Below are 20,114 nucleotides of genomic sequence, written 5' to 3' on the forward strand. Positions count from 1 at the left end.
GCTCCAAATTCAGACTCTGGAGTGTAAAACATGCAGCATATGGTCAGGCTGGCAGAAAAGCCTGACGGTGGCCACAGAAACAGACTGCAGCACAGTGTCAGCAGGAGCTCGATGCCAAGCACTGCTCCCACTGCCAAATCCCAAAAAGTCCCCATTAGACACTGCCTACAGCCCCACACCAGAACAAAGGGCTCCCAGAGACACCAGCCATAAGGGGGTGCAGGCAAGGACTCAGCCCTAAAGCAAACTGCTCCCTTGGACTGCCATCAATATTTTCCATTTGAAAAGCCAAGAAACTGCCCTGATGGCAGAGATCCTTATCAGCTAAATTCCCTTCCTGCTATCAGACTCACGAAGGGATCAGAGAGAGATCTGTGGTAATTAAAAATGAARRAGATCAAATTAGTAAAGCACATTCCCAGCTGTCAGGAGTGATTCAAAGGTCTGGATTTTGCTGAGGGAGGCTCTCTGTCTGCCACCCCCACCTCCATTTTTGGACCCTACCTCCAGAACAGTATTGGGAAGGTTCATGGAGGGAACATCTTAAATGGGAAGCAGAGGACAACCAGAGCAGCTCTAGGAGTGATAAATATTGCCTTTTTCCYAGCCAAGAACTTTCTGGACTTTTAATGCATCTCACCACAGGAGCCCTTGCGACTGTGATGTGGCAGCATCAAAAATGTGACTCAGCTCTGAGCAAACAGAAACGTGAGAGAGGTGTCCAAGCAGTCTGGTGTGGCCATGGTCTGTCCAGGGGTAGCAGAGCCCCACAGAGTGACCACTGAGGCACCACACCACGCTGAATGGGAAAACACAGGTCTGAAAGTGGTGATGACTGCAGCCCCACAGAGCAAGGAGAACAGAAAAAAATAGAGGGGAGTGAAACACAGAATAGGGTACTTTGTACCTGCAGAGCTGTTACTGCAGCTCCCCTCCCAGATCTGGGTCACTGCATAGCAGGAYCTCCTACTGCACCACAGAAACCTCTCATGTGAGGCTCCTTCCTCCTTCCCACTGACCACCTGGATGGCAGAGATGTGGAGGGCAGGAGGGTGGCAGGAGGGGAAGGTGGGGCATTGTGCTGCCCTGTGCTTCGGGCAAGAAAAAAGAAAAAAAAAACCCTTCTTCTAAGTAAGCAGGTCACAAAGAAGTCAAAATATGACAGCCCTTTCTACTGTGAACCTCACGACTATTTCTCAGAGGACACTGTCTTCTCTGCAGGTAAACTTTGCTGATTAAATTTTTGAAGACTCACAAGCAGGGTAGAATCCTGGCAGGTTTTGGAGCCTGCAGCCGTTTCAGGGAATGTTGGGSCTGTGCTCAGCAGGACACAGTCAGCTGTGATTCGCAGGTCTCTGTGTGCTTCAAAATGCAGCAGAGCAAGCACAGAGATATCCGACCCAATTTTAAATGGGTTCATTCAAATGAAAAGCAGTAAAACACAACATCCTGAAAATGAGCACATCTCAAGACACCGACTGAGCTCTGGTGCCACAGTTCAATTGCTCCAGATATGGGAAGCACCTGAGCTAACACATTTTTAGCAATCTCAAATGTCTTTCCACTCCACTGGAGGCCACAGTCTAGACGTATTTAGAGAGCAGGAGACGTTTAACATATTGTTACACTGTCTTTCAAATTCCTAGTTCAGGCACAATTTAAAGAGAATGACTGCTGAGCATTTGGAAGAAGGAGAGGTTGGCACAGCATTCTCAGGATTCAAAATTAATGACAGACTGCACGTCACTTCTCTTTTCAGGGAGCAGGAAAGATCAGTGGCAGATATTCTCAAGTGGCAGCRCTTTTGTAGATGAAAACGACTGCAAACATCGTGAAGTCAGCAGATGTGGAGATGTGTTCCAAAAAGCCACACTTTCTCATACAGATTCCTCTATGTCATTGTGTCCACTGAGGGCTCGACCAACCTCAAGGAGACAAAAAAAAAAAAAAAAATCCAGCCCTAAGAGCTCATGCTGCTTTACAACTGCAGCTGCTTTACAAGTGCAACCCTCTTTCAAGAGCACAGATATTGTTGGCCACAGGATATCTCAGGACTAACAGATGCTGAACAAAAYTTCTGAAGATGAGAAAAAGCTGGAATTTGCCCTCCCCAGAGTAATTTTACTGTAGGTCCTGATTCTGCAGGTTGAAGGACCAAAGAAATACTTGGGAAGACTCCAAGATTCTACCAAATGCTAAAATGAGCCCCAGTGTCATGTCCGGGCATAGGGTAGGACCTGCGAGATGTAAGAGAAGCTGAATAAATTTGTAGAATGCCCAGAAAGACTCACCTCAGAGGATAAGGCATCATTCTGGCATTTCTTGAGAGACCTTGGGATAAAATAGCACTAGGCTTGARAGAAGGAGAGAGGGAAGGCATCTCAAGGAGCCATGAACGTGAGTTGTGTGCAATCCCTAGCCAAGCCTGCAGCACAAATCTCCCTCTGCACACAATCCACTAAGAACATGAGCTGTACAAGCCTCAGACACAGAACCTTTTGTCTTCCTTAGGCTGCAGAAATTSAKGCTTTTTGYGTAAGACATCCTTGGTCCAGCTGYYRTGCTGTCAGATGAGACAGAAGCCACCAGCTWAGAGAATTTGACCAGGAGATCCCTGTCAGCATTTTCAACACAACAACAGAGCCCCCCAAATGTGCAAACTCTACAGAGCTGTATGGCAGTCAGGTTTCAAAAGCTGCCTCTCCCAGTTTATCCTATCCACTGGAGAATGGACTGTCATACAAACTTTGTGCTGGTTAAAATATTTCACAATAAAAACCACATTAGCCAAGCTGGATGGGAGAAGGGCTCCCCACACATTCTTAGAGCGCTTGACTGCTGTTGACAGATTCATGTTTTCAGGCTGAAAGGTTGGTTGCTCTCTAAGCAAAAGGTGAAAGACTAAGAGATGAGAAACCTAAATTACTTTTGTCATCAGAACATAGCTAGCCAGCCCCTGAAGCCAGTTAATTTACTACAGACAGGGAAAAAAAAAAAAAAGATAGAACTTCAAGAGCCCAGGGAGATGAGATCTGAGGGCTTCAGTAAAAAAGCCAAATATCTGATTGCCTCTCTAACCAGCTGAATTGCCATGGGATTTAACAGCAACACTACAAGAAGGAGATGAGTTTTCCAGTGTATTTAAGAGAAACCCATATTTTGGTGTRTAATATCACAGCCCATCTACTGGGAACAGTTTTCACCTTGTCTAGCAGGGGGACAGATATTGAAAAGCCAGAGATTCATCTATTGTTATAAACCAGCTGAATTCTCATTGGAATTGATTTAAGACCAGAAACGGGCACAAATAATAGAAGATGAAGAGGGAAGTGAGCCATTTGTCAAAATATGTAGCAGAAACTTGAGGATAGTGTAATGTTGCTGGACCTTAAACCATTTATCACAAGATTTAAGAAGAAATAATGTGTGTCAGAAAAAACGAGTTATACCTGTGTTCTCCTGAGTACATCAAAAGTGGTTGTGCAGCAAAAGAAATAAAACTATCKGCTCCTTTATAGTGCAGGCAGCAAAAAGTGATAGGCTTGAAGTATAACAARGGACATTCAACAGCAGAAAAATCTTTAACAGGAGGGAAAATGAAAAGAACTAAATATATGAGCAAATACCTAGAGAGCTTCTGGGCTCTCCATCATGAGAGGWGCCTGAAAACAGTCCAGCCAAACATCAGCCATAAATGACAGTCACTGCCACTACAGCAATTTGGGCTGGAGGATGAATGATGGGATCACCTGAGGTGCTTCTCAGGTCTATATTTCTGTAATTGAAAAAGTGCATCCTAAGGATATACAAAGATAACCCATTTAAAACCTTGGAAACTAAACCCAAATACCAGGAAAGACACATTCTCAAATGATGCTTGCAAGCCGTCAGAAACCTTCCAGTGATCAACACTGCTACAGAAAACATTTATGTACTTCACACTGGAACATAAAGAAATGAAAATAAACCTCTGGAGGAGGAGAGTTAGAAGTGAGGAAATCTCACCCTGCTACAATAGAACTGAAAAGACGTTGCCGTTGTTCATCCTGTTTGTCAGATACAATAATTTATACCCCCTGGTATAAATTACTGCCAGGATGTTTTGTGGAGAGAATTGCCAGASCAAGGARGTGTGATGGGAAAGAGCATTCAGAMYKGGAARSYWMMRRRSMRKKRRGGRWKKKKTTKSMRRRSMRSMRRWYSKTTWWWWYCCCMRKTKSMAARRARKKKTTYMAMMWTWAAAAAAAATGCAGAACCAAGTGATATGAAAACACTCCAAGCTGTTAAAAATAAATACATAAATAAATAAAATGCAGGAGCTTCATCATAAAAATAGCTCAGGCAAATAAGACATTTATCATTCTTTATGCATTCAGCTTATTAATTAGCTAAGTAATGAAAGCAATGAGAATGTGGATGTTATGCAAATGTAGTTTGACCACTCCTGGTCACCATTTTGGCCAATACAGCTACAAATGAACTGGAAAGCTGCAGARCAGGAGAGCAGGGCAGCTCAAGATAAGCAACCACATCTCCTCAGGGGGTGCTGTCATAGATGTGCCTCACCTGTGAATCAGCACTCAAGGATATCTGCAGCAGTGACTTTCACAGACACACAGCAAAGACAATCCCTGCTCCACATCTCCGGGACACAGAGAGTTGGACTGGAGGGGAAGGACTACCTCAGGCAAACTCAGGACATCAGTGACAGACCGAGGAAACCCATCAAAGATAAATAGCACAAAAGTCTGTAAAATGAAAAGTGGCAACATACTGCATTCCTTCCCTTTGACGGGGTCAGGTAGTCCAGAGCACTCCACGGATGGATTCGGGACAGCCACCCTCCATCTGGAGCCACTGCTGTCGCACTCYGTGTACTCGAAGTGGTAATCTGTCTGCAAGCAATTACAAAGAGTTTCAGTTTCATCATAACATTTGCATATTAAGCTCATTAATCAAGACCGGGATTAGCAAACTCAGTTGTAATTAGACCAGAGGGGAAGTAGCTGGCGTGGAACACACTGTGCAGCTTTGATGACTGCCGTGTGTCATCACAGAGCAAGCACAGCACTCATCGGATGCTGTGCAGCACAAATACGAGGGCAGAAGGTGGGATTTGCAAAAACACTTGATAGACAGGACACAGATTCCATTAGATTTTTTTTTTCCCAGTCTCTTAGAGCAGGATTGATCCAAAATTTCTGTCCATCACAGCAGCTGATCTATAGCAGATCAGCTATAGGCTTCCTCTTTGATCATTGCAGCAAGTCACACTCACAGCACAAGTCATCCCATCACAGGCTGGGTGTCTGAAATGGATGGGATGATTCCTCCTGCAAGTGCCTTTCCCTCTTTGACAATTTCAGAGGAATCCCAGGCAAATCAGGGGAGGTGAACCCTARTATTGGGTATATAACCCTAGTAATTGGGATAGCTCTGAAAATGCATCCAGAGTCAGTTCTGAGGAGTACCTCAAGGCAGGATGATGATGTGAGGGGAGATCAGTCCCGTGGTCTCTGTGGCTGAGATTGGCCCTGRGCAGACTCGGTGAAAAACAGTAAAAAACTTCCCAGCTTTAGCTAGGAAAGAATATTAGCTATTAATCTTATTAATAGTATTGATTCAGATCCCACATAAAATSTAGCCTCACATTTAATTACATTTTTAGTTTTGTGTTTATAGCTGTTTTCACATTCATAGCCCTGAATTTTATGGTTAAAATAAACCTCAGCAACATCTCATTCTTCAACCAGCTTGGTATCAAGAAARAGTCTGGGCAGAGCTGGCAGAAGTGGTGAATAACTTTCACCAGAAATGGTGAATAACTTTCACCAAAAATGGTGAATAACTTTCTTCAGAGAGAACAGACCAATGTTCAAATGACACATCCTGGCAAGCTCCATGCCATGGCTCTCCACAGGTAAGGCCACCTCCAGCTCCCTCTGCAGCTAACAAAGGTAAAACATTGGCCATGGATTTTTTTAGACACCTTTAGAAGAGGGGACAAGGAAATAGCACATCCCAGAAACATTTCCTTCTCCCCACTGGCATCAGGGGAAAAGTAGCCACTTAATTTGGATGGAGCCTTCTCCATTTCCTCAGGGGAACCCCACCTCCAACACTGCACATCCCTTCACAAAAATAACACAAAAAAATCATGGGACCAAGGAAAATTTAACTACAGGCTCAATGTTTATGAAGGTTTGGGGTAGCCTATTGTGATCCATGAAGTCTGGTTGGCTCCTTTCAATTTTTCTCTCATCTCCTGGCAGGACTGGCCACGAACCACAGAGGGAAGGCAGTGGCTGTGTCTGCAGCCCAAGAGTTCCTCAGCTGGTGCAGCTCAGTCTCACTGCAGCAAACCCCACTCAAGAGGCAGCAGAAATCCACCCTCCTGCCATCACAGCAAACATCAGCCCCTAATTCTGCTACCTCAGGAGGAGCTACTCTGTGCACACAGGGATTATTTTGGGGGCAATCTTCTGCTGCTCCTTCCCTTGCAGCTGACATTGTACAGGGTGGAGCAGAAGAAGGGGGATCAGGGGGATAAGGATTGGTCTGTGCTGGCTCTGATACAGATTTGTTAAYTCCTGCAAATATTCAGCTGATTCACATGGAGAAGACTTGCAATTCTCTTCATTTACTCGTAGAAAAACAAACAACACTAAGTTTAATACTTCTCCTACTGTTACCATAGTTCTCCAGAGATATTCAGATGTTTTGCATCCAGGTGCAAATAATAATCTGATTTCTCCGGAATTAATATTTTCATAGCTGAATAATTATATTTGTAGCTCAATTCATGGTTTAGAAACCTAAGTCACAGAACAGTGGAAAGGAAAATTATTTGTCTCAAAAAAAAATCTAACACAGATCAACACAAGAAATGTGATATAACACACTCCCAACTCTACAAATATACTCAGTTATAATATGTATTTCCTCCCCTTTCATATCATTATGCAATCTTTCGGGAATATATTAAAAAAAAAAAAAAGTCCTGAATCATCTGCCTGCAAGGCAACCAGAATACATAAATGTAATAGATCCACTTTTTAGTTCATATGACATTTAATTTTTTTTTWAATTAAATTAAATATGCAAGACTGGAGTGAAGCAAAGGAAAGGATATTGAAGTGCTCTGAATCTGACTCACTTTCAGACCCACTTTTTATTTAATATCAGGTAAAAAAAATTAGAGAGCAGTTTGGTGTAAACAATCCAGGTTGCTCTCCACCCTCTCAAAGCACACTTCAGTGATGTCTGGCCAGCAATGCAATCCCTCTGCAGCCAAGGCAGGTCCCTGAAGTGGGGCAGCTGTGAAGGACACTTCATGCAGTGCAGAAACATCCCTTTTAATGGCTTGATGACTGTCAGCTATCAACAGAGATTCAAAATTCAGGACAGCAACAAAAATWGTAAAGAATAAAAGGCCTCTGCTCTCCTTCCATGTTCAGGCAGAGGGGTTAAGTTTCCATTTCTCCATTGAAACCTGGCCAGTTTTAACCAGTCAGGTGAGGTTTCTGGAGAGATGGACCCAACAAAAGTTCTTTCCTCTGACCACCCCATCCCTGTGTGCCACTGTGTCCACAGAGGGGTCACAACACTCACAAAGGTGATACAGCAGAATGAGAGTTCTCATGTGGTCTCTTGCCCTTGCTTTTCCCTGCACTGTGCTAAGTTCCCTTGTGAAAGAGTGGCTGAGGTGGAGTTTTTTGTTTGACTGCTTTCTGTCTGATTTTCAACTCAGCTTTATGCCTGAAAACACCTCTGTGGACATGGCTGTTTATCTGATAATTGTAGACTCTTCAAAATAATTTTTGCCTTTGGTCACACACACATGCACAGCTCCAAAAATCTCTGACAGATGCCCCTGCTACTGCCTTAGAAACATAGAACCACAGATTCACAGAAACACAGAACGACAGAATGGGCTGGGCTGGAAGGAACCTTACAGACTATCTACTTCCAGCCCTCTTACAAAGAATCTGCAAAAAAAAATTGCCCAGAGAAGCTGTGGATGCCCCATCCATGGAATTGTTCGAGGCCAGGTGGGATGGGGCTTTGAGCAATCTGGGACAGTGGAAGATGCCCCTGCCCATGGCACTGGATTTTTTTTGTCTTTAAGGTCTCTTCCAACACAAACCATTCTGTGATTCTCTGATTCTTTGGTTCTGTGATTCTAGGAAACACACACTGAGGACGCAGCTGTGTCCATCTTTTATAACCAGAATATGTTTATGCTGCATCACAGGCATGGCAGCAGCTCACAATTTCAGCTTTATTTAACCAGCGTGGCTCCCTACAATGGGTGAATGTCACTGCATGGAGCTGTGGTTCAGCATCACCAATATCCATCATCTCAAGCTGGTTCAGCAGCCCTGGTGATGCCCTCAGCACCAAGAGCAGCTCAGATCCATCCCTACGAGCTGGGAGCACCCCCTGACTGCAGCACCCACCCCTCCCATCACACTCCATGCTTGCAGGCACTGGAAATTGCTCATTAATGCTGATTACCAGGCTCAGCACTGCTAATCTGCCTCAGGAATTTGAATGTCCAGATATAGAAGGCTGACGGTGGAGCCTYCTCAGCACCATGGGACACTTGCAATACCTCTGTTTCTCATGGAAAAATGCCATTYATTATATTGGGATTCYTYCAMAGAACCATAGAATGGCTTGGTTGRAAAGAACATTAAAGATTCTCTACCTCCAACCCTGTGACAGAGAAATTTCTTCACCCACCATTTCTCTGAAATGCCTTTTATAGCAAATCCTTTGCCAGATGTTATCTGTTGCCAGCTACTACTCTGGCTTTGTTTTCAATGTTTTTTCATCCACTCAAACAGTATCTTTACATTTGGCCAYAGGCCTGTTTTAATTCTAACTGTAATTCTGACTCTGTTTTATTACTTTTCTGTACTYGGCCTTCATCTTCTAAATAAGTTCCTCCCTCAGTTCAGATGTAATTTCCTACAGCATTTTCTATTTTATTTATCATAATTCCTAGGGTTTGGCAAACTTGGTTTGAATTTCAGACCCAAAGACTAAGTTTCCATAGGAAAGTGTCTCTCAGGAAAAAAATTAACAGCAACCCATACAGGGTTAAACTTGGGAAAAATGCAATTTTCTAAATGGAAAATTGATGCTGTTCCAAGAAACAGCTCAGGATCAATGTGCAGTCCTCAGCATTAAATTTCAAATGAAAAGTTAATAGTAACCTGAAAAATGCTACCAAAAATAGGCATCTGCAGTTACTTTACCCTGTGCTGAATTTTGCTTTATTGTTCTTGGAGAATTAGTKAAATCACATCAGCAGTACCATGCAAAGCTGTAATGAGAAACTCTCTGACCTACACACGCTCTCTTTGAAGGACACCACGCACGAAAAAGATGCCCTTGTGCACAGACATGACGTCAAAGAGATGGTGCACTGGTCACAGCTCTGCCAGGGGGARGAAAACACGACAGARATTTTCCAGCATCCTGTGCTCRAACAGCATCAATWTGAGATCGATGGTGAGGGGCTGGCACCTCGCCCACGCCCTGTGCAAAGCTCCAGCCGAGATGTCCTGGCTCCCTGGGGCACCCACACCTCCTGCCCTGCAGCYCTTCCCCAGCTCCCAGCCCACCAGGAGCTGGCTGAGCCACCCTGTGTCCCCTGCAGCCTCACTGCCCCCTTCTCATACAATTCTTGTCTTCCCTTTAAATGGCACCAATGACCTCGCCCAGCTCCCCAGACCCAATGCACGTAACATCAGATGTCTCCAGACCTCTCCATCTGAGCTACAGCTGACTGACACAGGCATTTCCAGGGCACAGATTCTCTGTGTTTTAGTAAATGCCTATTTCAGAGCCTTTCTGAAACTCTCTAAGTGTTATTTTSCTCTCCACTGACCGGAGAGCTTTCTTCCAGACAACTCCCATAGCAATGAGCTTTCTCCGTGACAAAAAGCAACACCCTCTTCAATGCCTTTCCTATTTTTCTGCACCAGTTTTTTCATTCCTGCCTTTTCACATAGATGGGAGATGCCTTGCACTCCTTCCACTTAATTAGAGCTGGCTAGCAGAGAGGGCACAAGCCCTTACAACAGTTCCCAATGCATTGAACACTCGTTCTGGGCAGAAAACACTGGATGAAGCCCAGGAGCAACGAGCATTTACCATATCTGGTCTCAAATACAACAGCAAAAGGCTCCTGGAATTTAACAGCTCCCTCTACTCTTCTTGGTTTCCAACCACAGATATCATTGAGCCAAAAAAAAAGAAAAAAAAAGAAGAAACTCTTCTATGCTCCCTGCCCAATATTACCAACCAACAGCTCTCAAGAGGTCTGACACTCCCTCGCTGAATGTGGACTCCTTTTTCCACTGATACTTTTGCTTAACCCGATTAACTACACACAATGCTATTAAAAGATACTGCTTGCCAAAAGGGGCATCCATAATCTTTACAGACCTATGTGCTGTCTATATTTGCATGTACAATAGGGATTAGCTCTGTATTTGTTTAAAAAAAAACAAAAAAAAAAACCAAAAAAAAACTACCCAAAAGCTTCTTTAAAGAAAGAATGACTACAGGCAGAGATAAGGAGGGAATCCAACCTCACTGAGCTCTGCTGTGATTCCCCCCAGACTAGTCTCAATGAAAATGAGTCAACAATTTCACTTCCCTGCTACACCAAGAAATGTCACCCAAAAGACAGCAGATGCAGAGACACAGCATTTTCCTGTGAGGCTGTTTCCCATGTCTGGCATCCATAGCATTAGCACACTCAGGGACCACGCTTTCAACACTTTGGGACTACTCCAGAGTTTTCAAGGGCTGCTTATCAGTCTCTTCTAATTCAGGCTTTGAGAAGGAGAAGCAAGTTCCCATTTTTTTTTGAGCTTCTAGCCCTTCCTCCTCCTTTACCTCACTCATTATTGTAATTATATCCCAAATATCCCTGCTGCCCCTCTGTGCTCCTGTCACCCCAACCCATCAGGGAGCAGCAGACCCTTCTGCCACCAGGCTCTGGCACATCACTCCTCCAGACCCAATGCCCAGCTCTACACTCCTCCCCAACATGAATACATCCCTCTTTAATCTCCTTTGAAATTACTTATATCAGTGATTTTCAGCTGAAAACTTGAGCCAGGCTTTCAATTATTCTTAAATCCCCAAATTCCTAAGACATTTATGTGTATTCTGCCACATTTTTCTTTTCTGGACCCCTAGCTCATTTGAGGCTTTTTTGGCAGTGAGAATCCCAGCCCTAATTGCATTACTTAGAACTTCACAAGGCAGCTGCATATATTCAGACTTTCTGAAAATCAGGCTATTTGCATCTTGAATCTAATTCAAGCACCAGGTTTCAACCACCAGAAGCTGAGTTTGGAACACTGCCAAAGCCATCTGCAAATTAAAGATGAACTGAAGAGGTTTACTGAATGAAAGCCAGAATTCAGCAAAAATATATCATCAATATTTGCAAGGAATCAGAACAAATGACATTTCAGTCAGCTTTTACATAACCTATTTAAATGTAAACCTCWGAATTTGAACCCAAATGTGTTAAAWMAAATGTCCAGTCCAAGGCCAGTGAGCAGAGTGACCGCAGCGGACAGATGTCTGCAGAATGATGGGTGAAGTTCAGAGAGCCAAGAGCAGCTCTGTCAGCCCGAGGAAGACAGAGAAAACCCTCAGAAATGTTTGCAAACAACAACTGATAAAGAAGTTTGGGTGAATATTTGTGTCCCAGTGGAAATGAGAAAGGCACTGAGCTCTCACACTGAGCAGGTCACAGGACTCCCTTGTCCCTTGGTCAGCCTGATGTAGCACAGCATGATGATATCCCAGAGATAACCAGAGGTGTTCCCAGCATCTCAGATGTTCTGAGTGGGGCACAAGGAGCACATCTGTTTCTCCCTCTKCAGCTGCAGAGTTTGTACAGACTTGTTTCCACACAAACATCTGAGGTGAGGTGGGACAAGTCCTTGCTGTTCCTTCCTGCTGTGACCTGCTGGGCTGCCAGGGACCTTGGAATGCCGTGGTGCAGCCTCTGAACAGTTTCCAGYCCACCTCCCAACTGAGCCTCCCAGAGATGCTTGTCACAGAAATCACGTGCTATTACTGTAGCAGGGTTTTAAATTCAGAGATTACRGGGTCAGGAGGGCATTTCAGAAGCCGTTTAGTCCATCTTCTTGCCCCTCACACCTAAACCATTCCTGACAGAAGTTTGCCTAACCTTTTAGAAACCTCCCAGACGGATATTGCACCGCTCTGCAGGGCAAAGCTCATAGTTATTGGCTCGATAAAACGATGCTAATGTGCTCAGACCATTCATCAGGCAGCTAATGAAGCAGAGATCATCAGCAAGGCAGCACAAGAGCTGGGAGAAATACGTGGGAGTGAAGAGTTTATTTGTTGAAAAGCGCAGCCCAAAAGATATCTGAAAAGATATTTCAGCACATAAAGAGATTCAGAGATCACCAAAGGTTGGCACCGAAGCTGGCTGTGTCCTTSCAACAAATTGCATTTACAAAGCTATATATTTATATATATTTGTTTCATGATTTGTTGAAGATCATTTCTTAAGGACAGCGCATTCCCACAKAACACAACATCAACTGCAGGAAATTCCAGGGCTCTGCTCTGAGCAGTTCTTCTCTGGGTTGTCAGGCACCCTCACTCTGGCTGGAATCAGTGATTTCTCCAGCCTCACAGGGCACTGCCCAGRTCAGAGATTGTCATTCCAGCAGAGACAGCACTTTCTCACTCTGACTTCAGCCTTTGTCAAATCCCTTTTAGCAGCAGTCTAGTAACGGCTAGGAGAGTTTTTATTACCATTATTTTATTTTTCCTTTCAGAGACCATTTTCAGTCTGGAAAGGTCAGGTCAGCCAGCAGCCCTTTGACTAYGAGAAATTTATTTTTCTTTTAAATAAAACTTCACAAACAAGCTATGTGCAGTCCACCCACAGCCATCTTTGAAAGTGTCTGGGATTATTTATTTTTGCAACCTAGACAAACAAGTAGCCTCTGGTAAAACAGTGTCTCTTTCATCCAGGGCCTTATCTGTTGCCCTGTTAAGTCAAAAAAAGACATCCATTCACTTCAAAGGACCAAAGATGAGCCACAGTCAACCAGCTCATGTACTCATCACCCTGATGATGCTTAAATTACAGGTGATGGTCATTGCCATCCTTGCAAGTGAACCTCTAGAGAAAGCAAAGACCCTTCTACCTTTTAAAACAATACCACTGAATTTCGTGGAAGGAGATACCAAATAGACAATTCTACAGGATGGCACAAAATGGCCCTGGAAAAAGATTTTTTTCAGACTAACAAACTATATTTGTGGAGACATCTTCCATTATCTCTTATTAATAAGCTAGTAAGAAACACTGAGAAGTTTGAGTGCCCCAAAACACGTTTTTTCTCTTTCCTCGTATCAGCACTACTTCTAAAAAGAACCTGATCCATCATAGAGTCATTTTTTTCTCCTAGTTTTCAGCAGAACAGCTCCCTGCACAGTCTCAGCACTGCTGTGGACACAGGAAACAGTGGCAATGTGTGGCCAAGGCAGAAGGACAAGGAAGAAAAGCATTTTCAGTCAAGAACAGGGCTGACCTAATGGTCACACAGACTTAGACTGGGTAAAATTGATGRTGAAAGCAMTCCTTGATCCTGATGTCTCCTTTCYCAGCTTTTACAGCTGTATTATTCAAGGGTTTGGGTCTCTCAGGCACCACAAACCATTTTAATGAATATGGAAATTAAAACAGTCTCTAGGGATACACATCTCCAAAGCCACTCAACAGAATTTACAAATGCATATTCTGGTTCTTAGCAACAAAGCCTTACAAATCTTCATCAAAGAAAGACTTTTTAATGCCAGTCRGACCATGGAAAATTGAGAGTTAAGAGAAATAAACTTTGTGCTTTAACTGCATCTTTGGTGAAATGCTGATTCCTGTTTTAAAACTTCCTACCCTTGCTTTACAAAGAGCAACTTGCAATAGAGCCATCGGGAAGAAATTCAGATATGATGATACACATTTTCATTGTATCTTAAGACCTGAAATATTCTTTTCCTAAAGGAGAAAGGAGTTAAGCCTCCCACCCTGCTCCATTGCTCCCCCATAGCTTGACCTGGGTAATTTGGAGATGGGGGAGAGCTGGAACACATCCCAGATAAAGCACCAGAKGGATGTAGCAAGTGGCACCTTGTAAAAAGGACAGGAGACACCAAACCCTTTGACAAACGGGGTTGGGTCTCCTTTACAATGCACAGGAGGTTATCATGGACCAGAGGCAGAAGTTCTACWCCTTCATCCATGGCTGGTTTGCTTACAGAATCCCCAAATGAAGTCTCCACTCACCTGCCTTACAAGTATAACCTCATTTTTCACACCTGCAGATGATACACTTCTCTGTAAATTATTTTGGGAGCCAGAGCACTGTTCAGTGCCTTACCTAATGTCAAATGAGAGAAGTCAGGAGTGGGATCCAGAAGCTGAGTTGTTAAGCAGGTAATGCTGCCTTATCTACAGCCAAAGGGCAAATCCACCAAACAGATCTGAATTTAGTAATGAAATTTCACAACATAGTGCCACTGTGTGCATGGCTTCAGGGGAAGGAAAGGCTTGGAACACTTATTTTCTTTACATTTATGAGTCTGTAATAGGCCAGGTACAAGTGTAACAAAGAGGACACTTGTGCCAGGAGAGAACTTGTAGAAACAGAAGGATTATAACCTGTTCTGGGTCTCTAGCAGGTCATTCCACACATAGGAGCCCCCAAAAGCACCTACCAGAAAGAGGGCATCGGCTGCCAAATGGATGGCACAGAAAACAGCAGAACTTTCCCACTCTACCTCCCTACCAGCACATCCCTGTCACTCATCATCTGTCACAAGGAGTCTCTTCCATAGGCTGAAGGGACACTCCCTGCAAGCATTTGCTTTTGGGCTCCACTGCCCAGGACCATAAAAAACAMTGCTGGTTGATGTTTTTGGAGTATGTTGGGTTTAGAATAGGATGCCAGTCAAATACGAGCAGTTCAAGCATCAGGAAAGAACATTTCAACACAGCTCTCAGGTGGGACCTGCTGCCAGGACTGGACTGAGGAGTTCCACCACAWCAGAAAACTTTTTAAAATATCCATCCTTGTATCTCCTAAAACACCACCGAACTTTTTAGCTGAAAGTTGAAAAGTTAACTGTCTCAAAGGCAACACGACTTTCTCAGGTCACAAATAAATTTAAATGATGGTATAAAACTGTCTGGCGTGTTTCCAACAGCAAGGATAGAAGAGAAATGAGAGAGACATGTCCAATATCCAGTGATGCCGCTGGGAGGAAAATCTGCTAGACGTGATCAATTAATTCATTGTAATGAAGAGCACTGTAACCTGCTATCAATCATTTTTGTCCWGTGCTTTGTATCACATGGATTTCTAATATATGCACATGCCAGGGGACCTGGAGGAATATTRCCCAGTGAGTCTTTCAACTGGCTTTTTTAACTACAAATCATGCAATTATTTGTTAACAAGTCAGGGATGTGTTAAYGATCTGATGACATTTCATTTACGACTCTTGTCTAGGTAAAGCCTCCAAGGTGYACTAAATACAAACAAATAAAAAAACCCAGTCACCTTTAACGAGTGTGTGGGCACGTACCCACCTGCCTGCACATTTTGTATGCACACACAGCAACTCACACAAGGATCATTCTGTCATCATTCAACCCACAGGCTCCATCTCCCCTTGGCTGATAAAATTTGGTACAGCTCTGCTGCCTGCAGAGCCGCTCTGATTTACACCCACAGAGACTCTGGCTTCTTGTTTATCTTCTAACAGAATGACAAAAGGTTGTTGAARTATCACACAGGACTCAGGTGGAGTCTGGGGTGTCTGCCCATTGCTCCTTGAGACCCCCTGATGGTGCAGACAGAACCAAAACACCTTTTCTCTGCTCCCAAACCCTTCCAGCAGCRACAGCTCATTAGGTGCTGCAGAATTAACATTTATCTCCCACCTGTGTGCTGGTGGTRACTAACTGCACTCACAGAATGAATCCGTTCACAATTCCAAGCACACCAGTAAACCCCACCAAGGAGCAGCATGAGGAGATGYTGTAAGGATGGGATTGACCTCACCAGGGCACAGATGGCAAGGGTGACAGAGCAGGGCTTGATGTCTTTCCCCATGTTTGAATAAAAAGAGATCCTTTTATGATAAAACATCTCTCTGCAGGTGGAGCACTGGACACAAATGCTGCTCCCTTCCAGGGTCCCACGGCTCCTCAGGGTCWGTGGCATGGGCAGGTCAAGGCAATGCCCACAGTGCTCTGAAGGAAGATCAGAGCCAAGTTCTGCCTTCCCTGCTTCTCTGCTAGCACCCAGTGAGACCTTGCAGCAAAATCCACGGCTGGATTTCCTCACAGGATTCGAAAAACCCATTTCTTTTATCCCCTCCCTCCCCCCCTCCCTCCCTCCCCAGATGCTTTTATGTTGTATTACATCTCACTGAAGTGCTGGTGCTCTGGGAGGAACATGAAYATCAAACACAAATACAGGCATTACAACTGAAACCATCTGTTCCTTTCTGTTGATTACAAATCTGTTCTCCTCACCCAACACCACTCCAGCCTCACCATCTCTCCTGTGCCCTCTGTGGCACCCCACAAAACCTGCAAATACACAAACTCCACTCCAATAAACCTCCACACAGAGGAGCAGCTCTTAGGAGAGCGGATGGGATGCAGGTGCCACAGAAATAGAGGAGGAACAGCGYGTAACTTGGAACAAAGGCATTCARACCCACATGATAAACCAGGAATAAMCAAAGCTCTTCCCTTTCCTTTAAGGACTGTGACCTGAAGTTCCAGCTAAAACATCTGCAGTAATATTTCCCCACAAGCTCACMTAATCGCTTTTCCCCCTTTCATTATTTCTATTTCCTATTTCCATGTGAAACTCCCATRGGAAAAAGTCACAAAAGATTTGGATGGAAACACTCTTCAGCAAGCGGAGCAGGAAACACAATTTACAACCATTTTCCTGGAGCAATGACAACCATCCTCCCTCTCTCGTGACATCAGAGATTCCAATGAGAATTTTCCTCGTGTCCTCGCCAAGCCAGATCAGCCTGATCCTTCCAGCAAGGAGCAGAGTTCCCTTGGCCAGCCCTCAGGATGGCTGCATGGGGCGGTCAAGCTGTTTGGACCTGCCCCAGGCRGTAACAATAGCTCAGGAAAGCTCTTTGCTCCCTCAGTTCCTTTTCAGGTAGAGTGGAGAAACRGAGCCAAAATGCAGCAAACAGAAGTTCAATCAATCGAGGCTGGAAATAGAAACCAGACCGTGGTGACTGCCTGGATAGAGCACAGAGAGAGCTGCACACAGAGCTGGCAGAGGTGTCATATTTGCTCCTGGGGCTGCAGGATTTGCACGACTCCCTCCGAGGTTATCGGCATTTTCATTGCGTGAGGAAGCAAATAATCAGGGATTTACAGAACAGAAGGCTCAGGCTCTACTGCTCCAAGAGAAATCCACATCCTTGCTATGCAGCTGGGGAGGGGAGTTGCACACACTGAGGCTAAAATGTACAGGAACCAGCCAAAAGCACCAAAGACAAAAATTCAAAGCAGCTCTGAATTATAAGAATAGAACAAACCCATGTCTCTCCCCAAAGCTGGAGCATCACCTGAGGCCAGAGGGAAGACTTTATTCTCTGCTCAAGCCAGTCTCCATTAGCAAAAGTTTTCTCAGCATGCTGCAAGTTCAACACACAAGCTCTGGACAAGCTGATGCTCACTAGGCTGCTGCAAATTCATATSCAAAGGATCTGTCATCAGGGGTTCATATTCCTACCCTAACTGGAGAATTTGAAATTCTGAGGTAGTGGTGACACCCAGTGAAATGGGTGGGAACAGCCCTGATGTCCATTCCTGCTCTGTGATGCTCTTCTCAGCTCTAGATCTAAGATCTGAAATCAGAGTCTATAAAAAAATCCTCTAATTCAGGGTTGAGCTTACATCTGCTTCCTTATGGCACAGAACATCGAAGCACAGCTTGGGCAATGTGCTGAATTTATCCCCAGAGCATCTTCCTAACACAGAATCACAAAATTGTTTGGATTGGAAGTGACCTTAAAGATCATCTGTTCCAACATTCCTGCCACGGACAGGGATGCCACAGACCCAACCAGACCAGCTTGCTCAAAGCCCCATCCACCTGACCTTGAACATTTTCAGTGAAGTTCTAATCCCAAATGTAATTCTGCCCAGGAGCTAAGAGCCAAAACATTCAGGTCCTTATTTTTAAAAGGTATTTAAGAGCTTTGYTCCTCTCCAGGCACCTGTTACCACAGCATCTGGGCTCTTCACCAGCTTGGAAYCATACCACAAGTGCTGTGGCAAGTGGCACACAAGAAAATCAAATGCAGGTCTCCTGAGGGTCAAAACACAGGATCAAACTCTTCTTTAAGATCTTTTGTGCAGTGGTGATCCTGCCTGAGGGACTGCTGGAAGGGATTTGCTTTCTCTGTGGGAGGAAATCTTGCAGCAGCCCTCGCCACGGCAATTCCAAACAGCTTCTGCAGAGCTTCAAAAAGCAGCAAAATAGGAACATTTAGCCCCACTTTTATCACTCTGCAAAGCTTTGTTGATAATCCATCTGTTTTCTTGCCAAGGAAAGCTCACCACACAAAATGAGGGGCACAGGTAGAGCTGCTCAGAGTGCCTGTACTGAGCAAACAGGCGTCACCTCTGCAGGCACTTGGCAAAGGGGCCACCAGCACATCCATCTGTGTCAGCCAGCCCCACGGAGCCAGCACAAGGTTAATGCAGTCAAGAGCCCAAAAAAAAAGAAAAAAAAATAGAATAGTAATATACAGAAAGGCAATGTGCATATAAAGCGGCTGATTTTAAAATTCTGTCAACTCTGCATTTCTCAGGCTAACACTGGCACAGGTTCCCACAGCCTCCTCCCACCCATGACCACAGTGTACTTTGTGAGCTCTGAAGYTTTAAGCAAGGCTTGACATTGAAGAAAGAATGGTGGAAATTAAGAGATTTTATGTGGGCAACCAAATATATTTTCAATTGGCTCTGAAAATCAGAATTAAGCGCAGCTATAGCATGATTATGTTTCCGTTTTWCTCCACAAACTGTACCTATTTCAACAGTATCAAATCTGTCCTGAGTTGGGAGTCTGGAAGTTTGCTGCTCTCATTTAAGAAAAGCCTGAATGTCTCTTTTGACTGTCCAAGGAGAGAGGTAGGGCCTCCAGAGGATGGTACATGTCATCTCAGAGGAGTCCCTGCCACCTGAGAGTCTGAGCTGAAACCACTCAGGATGTGAAATTCATTCACTCTGAAGGTTGGAAGGAAGGAGGGGAGGAGGGAGGAGTGTTTGAGTTGTGGGGTTTGCTCAGTTTGAAAAGCAAAGAGTTTCATTCTGAAATATCCAAGCAGCTGGAGATGGTCAGCTTTCCAGCTAAAAGTTAAAAAAGTGCCCTTAAAGTTTTTCAGGGCACTTGTTAAAATGCCCTGAAAAACATTCCCTTTAATATGGAAGACTTCAAATCCCACCCAGCACAACACTGTCTTCTAAGGGGAAAAAGAAAAGGAAAAAAAAAAAAAAAAAAAGGAAGGTGCAAAACCAACCCAGGGGACATTTTCCCTCATGTGAAATACTGCAGACTTCAGATTTTGTCCAGACTCAGAATATAACCACAGCACAACCCACATGGCAGCTCCACCTCCACGAGAGGCAGAGAGAGCYCACACAAGGCTTTGTCTCATCAGATGGAGGAACCATCAGCACTAATTCAYTGTAAACCAGTGCAGAGATAACACAAATCAACATAAATTATGGGACCCCTGCAGCACCCAGGGAGACTCCAGGGATGGAGCAGCCCTGACAAAGCCACTCTACCCCTTCCCAACCTACTGCCTTCCACKTGCCCATCTCCCTGCAATCATATTTATTCACAACCTGTCACACGCCAAACGACTGGCTGCCTAATGCAGTAATTCAGTGTTCATAATGAAACATCGTAATTAGTCTGCTCATCACAACTCCAGCAAATCAATATACAACCATGCACCATCAAGCATAGAGACAG

General features: G+C 44.3%; 1 protein-coding gene across 1 annotated transcript in view; it reads right to left on the minus strand.

The window, feature by feature from the left end:
- ELAPOR2 (endosome-lysosome associated apoptosis and autophagy regulator family member 2) overlaps window positions 1–20,114 on the minus strand; it is a 92,407-nt gene that overhangs the window by 40,170 nt on the left and 32,123 nt on the right. The window contains exon 2 of the mRNA XM_057366420.1: window positions 4,775–4,895. Within this exon, the coding sequence (XP_057222403.1) occupies window positions 4,775–4,895 (121 nt within the window). The remainder of the gene's footprint in view (window positions 1–4,774; window positions 4,896–20,114) is intronic.

Source organism: Malurus melanocephalus, unplaced genomic scaffold, assembly GCF_030028575.1.
Source record: "Malurus melanocephalus ecotype Western Australia unplaced genomic scaffold, MMel_1.1 scaffold_65, whole genome shotgun sequence".
Classification (NCBI taxonomy): domain Eukaryota; kingdom Metazoa; phylum Chordata; class Aves; order Passeriformes; family Maluridae; genus Malurus; species Malurus melanocephalus.